General features: G+C 42.2%; 1 protein-coding gene across 4 annotated transcripts in view; it reads right to left on the minus strand.

Moving 5' to 3' along the window:
- smg1 (SMG1 nonsense mediated mRNA decay associated PI3K related kinase) overlaps positions 1-8,820 on the minus strand; it is a 29,934-nt gene that overhangs the window by 20,423 nt on the left and 691 nt on the right. For 2 of the 4 annotated variants that reach the window (XM_077618622.1, XM_077618623.1), the window contains exons 1-11: positions 4,430-4,660; positions 2,901-3,049; positions 2,679-2,831; positions 2,445-2,581; positions 2,294-2,352; positions 1,816-2,029; positions 1,550-1,675; positions 1,385-1,457; positions 744-841; positions 500-673; positions 169-390 (exon numbers count right to left, since the gene is read on the minus strand). In XM_077618622.1, the coding sequence (XP_077474748.1) occupies positions 169-390; positions 500-673; positions 744-841; positions 1,385-1,457; positions 1,550-1,675; positions 1,816-2,029; positions 2,294-2,352; positions 2,445-2,581; positions 2,679-2,831; positions 2,901-3,049; positions 4,430-4,506 (1,482 nt within the window). In that variant the 5' untranslated portion in view covers positions 4,507-4,660. Of the gene's footprint in view, positions 1-168; positions 391-499; positions 674-743; positions 842-1,384; positions 1,458-1,549; positions 1,676-1,815; positions 2,030-2,293; positions 2,353-2,444; positions 2,582-2,678; positions 2,832-2,900; positions 3,050-4,429; positions 4,661-6,788; positions 8,000-8,681; positions 8,796-8,820 lie in introns of those variants that run through there. The other 2 variants (XM_077618625.1, XM_077618624.1) reach the window with 2 other exon arrangements.

Raw genomic sequence — 8,820 nt, forward strand, 5'->3', positions numbered from 1 at the left:
TTTCATTTAAAATATTTGCATTTATTTTTGTGTTCATCTCAAAATATGTGAGGGCAACACTAACACTACAAATGGAGGTTTGCTAATATTGTCCGGTGGGCAACAAGTGGGCCCCAATTTTAAGACCCCTGTCCTGAATGAATGTAATCGAATTAAAGGTGGCCGTACCAGAGTGAGAAGGCCGAGTACTGCCAAGTTGTAGTCTGACCCACAAATTTGACAGCAATCCAACTGGTCCAAGCCATAGGCCAAGACCGTCTCCATGAGTTGGCCACAGGGCTCCATGCTGGCCAGCAACACGCCTACACACTCATTTCCTGCAGTGAGGACTGCCTCGGAGAACTGGACCTGCTTGGCTGTGGTCACGCACGCCAGTACACGATTAAGAATCTGAAAGGTAAAGAGGAAAGGAATTTACTCTGTATACTAGATCTATATTTGAAAAATGTACATTTAACACACCAGGAGAAACACATTTTTTTACGTGTACTGCTCTTACATCAGTGACATAGACCTCGGTGATGGGTGGTCCTCTAATGGGGCTAAAAAGCTCCCCGATGCTGCGAACTACTGTACTGAACACCCTCAAAAGAGCTGCCAGCTTTGGTAGCGACACCGCAGGCGGTGGGATGTCTTCATCTACCACCTCGCCTGACACCACGTGGCCCAGATCCTAAAAACAAAACCAAGTCAGTCAGTTAGCAAAAAAAAATGTCTTAAAAGCGCACATGAGCACAATTCACCTCTGCATATGCTTCCATGTCCTCCAAGAACTGGCCCAGAAGTGTGGTGGAAAAAGTTAAATCTGCCACCCAGAACTGCTCCAGACTCTGTAGCCAGGCTTTGAGTACAAAAAAAGGCAACAAGGCAGAGCTAAGAGCTATGATTCTGATTTATTATACAGTGTATGCCACATTTTATGCTTAATCTAACTGTTGTATATATTACTTTAGTCTTTGAATGGGTTTTCAAAATGGCCAAAAACATATTTAAAAAAATGCAATACAGTGGTACCTCTATATACGAGCAGCTCTACCTACGAGATGCTCAAGATACAAGGAAAATTGAGCGAATAATTAGCTCTAGATACGAGAAAAAATTCGAGATTCGAGAAAGCCAGGTGGCCATCACATGAGAGGCTGTTCATCATTGTAGTTGTATCATTTTGCCGCATCTCTTTCGTGTATAACAGATATCTACGAGCACTGAACGATTTCTTCACACGAGTTTCTCCTACATACAATGAAGTATACTCGTGCACACAACACCGATAGCCAATGGCACCCTTTCTCAGAATAAATCTTTTCAACCCGTAGAACTAACCTTTTGGGGAACATTTAGAACACATGAAACCTTTCCCTTCAAAAGCAGAATTTTCACTGACCTGATACCTGCTGAGTGAGCGAATGCTTCTGAGTGTGGTCAATGTGCCAGCCAACCAAGATATCCACGGTGTCCTAATAGAGGAAAAAAAAACAAGGACGCAAAGATGGAGTAATGATACTGAAGTCTGTATACTACAGCGTCATTCACCATCCAACAAACTCACCCTGAAATTGGTGCTGAAGACATGTGGGTAGCAACGGGCCACTTGTAGAATACACTTGACACTTTGGCAAAGCAGGTCTGGAGTGTCCACATTCTCCAAGATGGACTGCAGATTGCCCATCACCAGCTGTAACACAGAAAACAAACAAGATTACCCAAAAAAATAAAAAATAAAAATACAATAAAATAATAATAATAAAAAACAATCAAATAAATGACATTAGTCATTTCCAGGTAGGCGAAATTCCAATGTGTGTTTGTGGTTACCTGCACGACTTGCGTAAAGGCCTTTCTCTCCCCCGCCGCCTCCAAAGCACGGTGTGTTGCTAAAAGGTACAACAGCTTGACCTCGTCGCGCGTGCTGGCAGCAAACTTGAGGAAAAGCCACTTGAAGATGCGCTCCGCCTCGTAGTTGAGCACCGTGCAGAGAAGACCCAAGCAGGCCGCCGCATCCTGCCGCAACTCCCAAAGCAGCTTACTACTATTAACCATAAAAAAGAAGGGTTTTTTATTAGAATTATTTCTTTCAACACTAATCTTGTATTAGTGCTACCTTTGTGATATACTATTATTTAACTCTGAAGGTAGACACTGTGCTCTAGCAGTCAGTGAAATCTTTAATTGTGATTTGCCTTTTATATATATATATAGATATAAATATTAATCATATATGTGGTGTCCATCCTTAAAGTGGCGAGTTATTACTGTGATAAAACGACTGTCACCATGTCAGAGTCCATCTTACCTCTCATTCAAAATATCATTCAAAGTGCTGAGGATGGTGTCCAACTGTTTGACCAAGTTCTGCAGCGAAACAAATATACACACTTAGCCATTTAACTTGTGTTACTCGTTTTTTTTTTTTGCTTTTGAACAAAATTCACATTCTTACTGACCACTTTGTTCTCACTGTGACTGATAAATTCCTTCAACTGCTTGAGGGTGGTCAACCGTCGATCACGGTCATCCTCCCTTGAGACCCGGCGCAGGAGGTTGGCCAACCGAGACTCATCCGAGTGGGCCATCCCTCTGTCTACGATACCACGTTGACAAAAAATGATTTAAACACCTATCCAAACAATGACCATACAATACAATATTATTCTTTTTCCCCCCTCATAGGGCCTCACCCTGCGATTTTCTCATGTCCTTTGAAGCTAAAGCACGGTTTCCATGCTGAAAAGAGTTTAAATCCGCCGTCACGTCATTTGGCCTCAACTCTTGCCCCAGCGACTTCCAACCAAAAGTAGTATCACAGACACCTTGATCAGCTTCAAATCCACCTGAGTGATGCAAACATAAGGCTGTATCAATTTTTATTTATTTGAAAAAGCTCTTTCTATGAGCCTCACCCTCTTCCTGGAGGGCATCCGTATCAGCATAGGCATTGCTAGGCACCACTGGCTGCTCAGCCAAGCTGGAGGGCAATGTGTCAGAAAGTGTTGCCGAACCGAGTTCTCTGGACCTCACTGCGTCTTCGATGAATGGCACACTATCAACTCTGTAGAGCAGAATATTTTAAAAATAAATAACGATGAAGGGGTGGATTGTTTAAGGCATCAACATGTTAAAGAAAAAAAGGGATACATCAAAATCATCAAGATTTTTGTGAGCAACAGTTTGTTAGTCTTGAAATACAAACAATGGCCTGGTTTTTATTCATCCAGGCGAGTTTTATGATGTAATTCGGTGTAAAATTTTCTTTATGATCAGGCAACACGGTTTTTATTGTTGTAGATCAGACACCTGAATGTAACATTTTTGGGTGCAGAATGCAAAATTGATTTTAGTTTCTTTTAGTGTTTGGATAATTGTTGAACTAAACTTTTTTTTACCAACCTCTAGTTTAAGAAGCTATCATTCAATTTGTTTCAAATGTAATACAATGATCATATTGGACGGAAACGCGTGAAAAAAATGAATTTGACTCCCTCATCTAATTGTTTATCAATCCCAGCTGCTGCAATTGTTTGCAATTAGTAGATACGTCTCTCAATGTGATAACCACAGAATTTGGGCTGATTTAATGAATTATTCCAAATGATATTGAACTTGATCACCCAAAAGTTTAAGACGCCAAGAATCACACTGTTTTTAGATACAAATATTTGCAAACAGCACGTTATTCAGGCGTTCAGTCACTTCGTGAATGTTGTTTCCACATGGTCATAGTTCAATAGGAAACACTGCCTTATCAGCCGCATATTATCATGGCTATAAATACACAAGAGCACACAAAAACGGGTGGCAATGATACGGGAGGATTGTTCCAAAGAGATGAGAGCCGGTTATTGCAAGTTTGGGGGAAACGAAAATGATAGTGTATTCTACGGCCTGTCGTGTTGAACCCTGCTGAGGCTATGTATTATTTCAAACCAATTTACCGTGATCATAACCCTTCATAAAAAACTAACTATATTTAAACCAAAAAAACATTTTGTTAATATTGCATCCACGCGTGTAATGTATCCCGAAACACGCCACAGAAGCTAGCTAGGCGCCAGCTCCAAACAAAGGCATTTCTGTCACAATTTTTAACGCGTTAACGCGCGTTTTGCAATCCGATGTCTAGCAAAATTGCTAATCAGTTGCATGCCATGACAATATTTCCAATTTTCTTTTAAAGGAAATGCTAGCATAACACTACCATGTCAAAGCTGCACGCAGAGATTGAAAACCGCCTAAACTAGACAAGTGACGGGCTGTTGAGTGAGCACGTAATGTTCTCCCAGGCCAACACTAGGCCACGTTTCGCTGAACATGTGGCTAAAAATCGAGACACCTTCCATCAAACTGTGGGATCTTCCCGAAGAAGCTGGGCGTAGGCCCCAAAATCACAGCGTTCTATTTTCGCGAGTGATCCCCAAATGAGAGCACCAACCTGGGCTGCCAGTCATTCCGGTGTGGCTGCAGTTTGTGGGCACCGCCGAGCCGAGACCTGAAGGCTTTCCGGCTCATTACCTTTTGGGGAGCTGCATGGCCCGCTTCCAGCGGTAACGTTAACGGAGTACCCCGGGTTTATATTTTATTTTCTTACAATGTCAAGTATCGCAAATCGGTTGCAAGTTAACTCGTTGTTAGTTAGCTTGTGGCTCTGTTTGGTTAGCCTTCTTCGTGCGGGAAGAAGCAGTCAAATGGCGCTTTTTGGGGGTTAGCGCCCCTATCGGTTACAGGTGTGAATTACATCGCACTGTAGCGGTACGCAGTTTTGGATTTTTCAATACAGTTTAGTTTTTTTTTCTAAATTGACTTATTTTTTTATGTTTTTGAATTGCATTTGGTATATTTTTATTGGTTTTTATTCTTTATTTTTATTCTTTATTAGTTTGTTTTTCATTTCAAGCTAATTTTTAGTTAATTTCAACAGGATTTACTTAGTTTTACTTACTTAGTATCTTTTAATTGTACTCTTCTTTGATAATTAAACACATTTAATCCCATTTGGTAACATCTGGAGGCAATATTGTAATTGACATTGTCACCACCAGAGGGACCCCAACAGCATTAAATGTAAAATGCAAAGTGTGCCTATTGCAGTCCATGGGGTTGATCAATCATTATCTTTCCTGGGTCAAATGGTTTGGACATCTATTGCCGTCAATGGTATATAATTTGCATTTCAAATGATTATGAACTGTTTTGGCGGTCGTTTATTGATTCAGGGCTATAAAAATAAACTTGAATTCGACTGGGAGGGCTGACTTAAAATTGAATGTCCAGTCACATCACTGTCACTGAAACATGTTCACTTGCTTCCAGCCTTCCAGGTACAAATAGATTGGACGTCTATTCCCATCCAAGTTAAATTACCATGCATGTCTTTGGAATGTGGGAGAAAACCAAAGTGCAAGCAAACTTCAGAACCGAAGGCCGGCGTTGGAACTAGAACCCGCAACTTCTGAACTGGGAGGCCCATATGCTAACCAGTCATGTCCTGATATCCTACAATCGCAATTCAAACTTATTAGAAAAAACAAGTCCCCAAGCCCAGGGCCAAAAGAGGGTTGACATTGCTACATAATTCTCATAGAACAATCCAAATCAGCATGATATTCTAAGGTTCATTGAAAAACTCCCCCTCCCCACTCATTCTATTCTTTTTGTGTATCTCTCCCTCTGCTGGCCAATAATACTTGTGTCCAAGGCCTCGGCATACCGGCCTTCGATAGCGGCGGACATCCCAGTCCGCCGTGCGTCATTTCTGACGTCAATCGGTCCGAACACACCGATCAGTGTTTGGACGAGAAGCTTGCAGTGGGTGGGCAAGGTGCCTGTGTTAGCTTAGCTTGGTAGTGTAGCACTATGAATGGCATGAAAGACATGAATGGAGAGAAGGGGAAAACAAAGTGGGGAAATGTATGAATGCGAAAGGAAAAATTGAAGAGTTACAGCTTTGAAAAAGAGAGTTGGGACAGAAATGAACATCATATTCATCTTTTTGTAACCTCAGTCACAGTAGGAACAAAGACATTATGGTACACTTGATACAATATGCCATCTGGTGTGTGTGTGTGTGTGTGTGTGTGTGTGTTTAGTCAATGAAGAGCAGGCAAGTGGCTCACTGAATACATTATATTTAGGATCTCTAAACACTTTTAGATCATTCAAATGATATAATATATCATTTATTTATATTTGCATAACCACTTTTCCAGTGAAAAAGTCCCCGTTTTAAGTGGTTATCTCTATCTACCGTTCAAACTGAGAAATATAACAGACTGTCATATTGATGATTTATAATCTGCTGCGAGGCAATAAAAACTGGGCAGCAGGCTACAGTTTGCCCCCAGGCCGTGTTCTGAAGACCCCTACGTTGCTGTGTGGTGTAGTGATATAATAATAAATATGCATCAGAGGTGCAGGCGTGTCTAGGGTGCTTCACGCTAAACACTTTTTTCAACGATATCCAAATCTGTAAAGTTAATTGTGCGTTAAAAGATGTATTATTTTTGAAATAGAACAGTTTCTGAACATGACGAAATGAACCGTCTCTTTTGGAGCCCTTTTTATAGACTTAATGGTTATTCACAACTGAATGTGAGCGCACGCACATGCAAAATTTCAGTCCTCGGCAACAGCAGTTACTTAGAGACTGATTGCAAAGAGGGTGTGTTTCCATGGCAACCCGAGTGGCTGAGTCATCTTCACTGCAGTGCCGCTTTCCTATGTGTGTACATGTGTTGAGGTGTCTGTCTTCATTCATCTTTCCATGATTTGAATTCAATATTTTGTATTCTTACCAGCAGTAGCACTCATTTCTGTGGGATGTCGTCCTCTTTTGACCCCAAGTTTTTAGGACGGTAATGTAGCCGATCACTTTCCAGCACAATGTTGCCGCTTCTGACGTGAAATACACATTGAGAACAGAGCACTTTTCATAGCTTGAGCTTGGAAGTCTGATCCATCTGACATGTAAATGAAAGGTTAAGTTGGCGGGGTCAATGCACTGTCAATCAAGGTCACATTGCATATTCTCTACATGCATAAAGTAGCAATAATGCATATACACCAGAAAACTGACCATGTTTTGAAAATAACATACATTTCGGAAGTATTTATAGTCCATACAACCCTGTTTATTGCTATATTATATGTTTAAGAAATTCAAAATAGTGCGTTTCAACACAAATAAAATTGTTTGAGAATCTTACAGTTCTAATAGTTGAAAAAAATACTCTTTTAAGTTGCAATGGAGAAAGATAATGAGAGTATATGTAAAATCCTTATAGATACTTTACATTTTATTGAATAAAATAAATAGCTAAAATACAATTCTGAATAAATCTGAAGTATATATTTACTTCAATGCTATCATTTCACAATTACTGGCAGGTTGGTTCCTTCTGGTGAAAGAACATTCTATCTATTCTTATGGTAACTAAGCCTTTTTGAAAGCGTTGATTAAAATGGAATGAATGGTGCTTCCTGTCAGCAAAAGGGACACGAGTCCCCACAATGTGACTTTGTAAACAGATTTATGCCCACAGCATCAGTAATATCTAGTGCAAAGACATGCATGCGCGGAAGCCCCCCACCCCCATATCCATTACATGGCGTGTTTCCTTTCCTCCTCCGAAAAATCACTGCATTATTGATGCTTTCGTATGCTCGCCACATTGAGCGTACGTTGCCTTTTTATGTGTCTTTGCTTTGCACTTGACATTTTCTGCCTGTATTACATCAAGTGTGCACACTGCGCTTCTGTATTTACACTGTGAATGCATGAATTCACTTGCTGTTTCAGTGTGGGTGTCCGTGTGTGTGCGTGTGTGTGTGTCTATGTGCTTTGTCCATTCCACGCTTGCTTTGTGCGAGTCTGTGTGGGTGTATTTCTTTGTGTCGAAGAGGGTGGGAGGCTGAGCAGGGCGGGTTACAGTCTATAAATAGAAAGCTCTACAGCTCCCTCTTAGCCTCAGTCTTGGACTTGGGGAGAAATGGCAAGGGAGGGAGCCTGGAAAGAAGGAGGGAGAGAGAGAGAGAAAAAAAATGCAGATTCAGAACATGCAGAGGAGGGAAAGTGGTGAACAGGTGTGCCTTCCTCAAGGAGGTGACGCCAATAAAAGGATAAAAAGGATACAGTATGTCCAAAGATGTATACTATGCCCCGGATACACCCCTGTATATTTATATATAGCGGCCCGGTGGGGCGAGTGGTTAGCACGTCGGCCTCACAGCTCTGGGCTCCTGGGTTCAAACCTGTGTGGAGTTTGCATGTTCTCCCCGGGCCTGCGTGGGTTTCCTCCGGGCACTCCAGTTCCCTCCCACATTCCAAAAACATGCATGGTAAGCTGATTGGACACTCTAAATTGCCCCTAGGCATCGGTACGAGTGTGCATGCTTGTCCTTTGTTTCCTTATGCCCTGCGATTCAGGGTGTCTGCTAACTCTGGCCAGGAGTCAGCTGGGAATGGCTCCGGCACCCCCCGCGACTCTAATGAGGATAAAGCGACTCGGATCAGACGCCTAACAAATCCTAGCCCCCCACACAGCGTCGATACACACACACGCGCGCGCGCACACACACACACACACACACACACACGCACGCACGCACGCACGCACACACGCACGCACGCACGCACGCACGCACACGCACACCGATCATAGTCACGTGGTGTGCACGCGATCCTCTACCTTTATTGCACAAGGCAGCGTAGCCATCAGCAGAAGCCACTGCTCGGGTTACATAAGACGCAGGAGAGGGAGAAAGAAGCTCTGGGCACAGCTGCCCCATCCTATCCTATCTCTTTAAATGACACGAGAGCCGCGTGTA

This window comes from Stigmatopora argus, chromosome 14 (genome assembly GCF_051989625.1).
Source record: "Stigmatopora argus isolate UIUO_Sarg chromosome 14, RoL_Sarg_1.0, whole genome shotgun sequence".
NCBI lineage: Eukaryota > Metazoa > Chordata > Actinopteri > Syngnathiformes > Syngnathidae > Stigmatopora > Stigmatopora argus.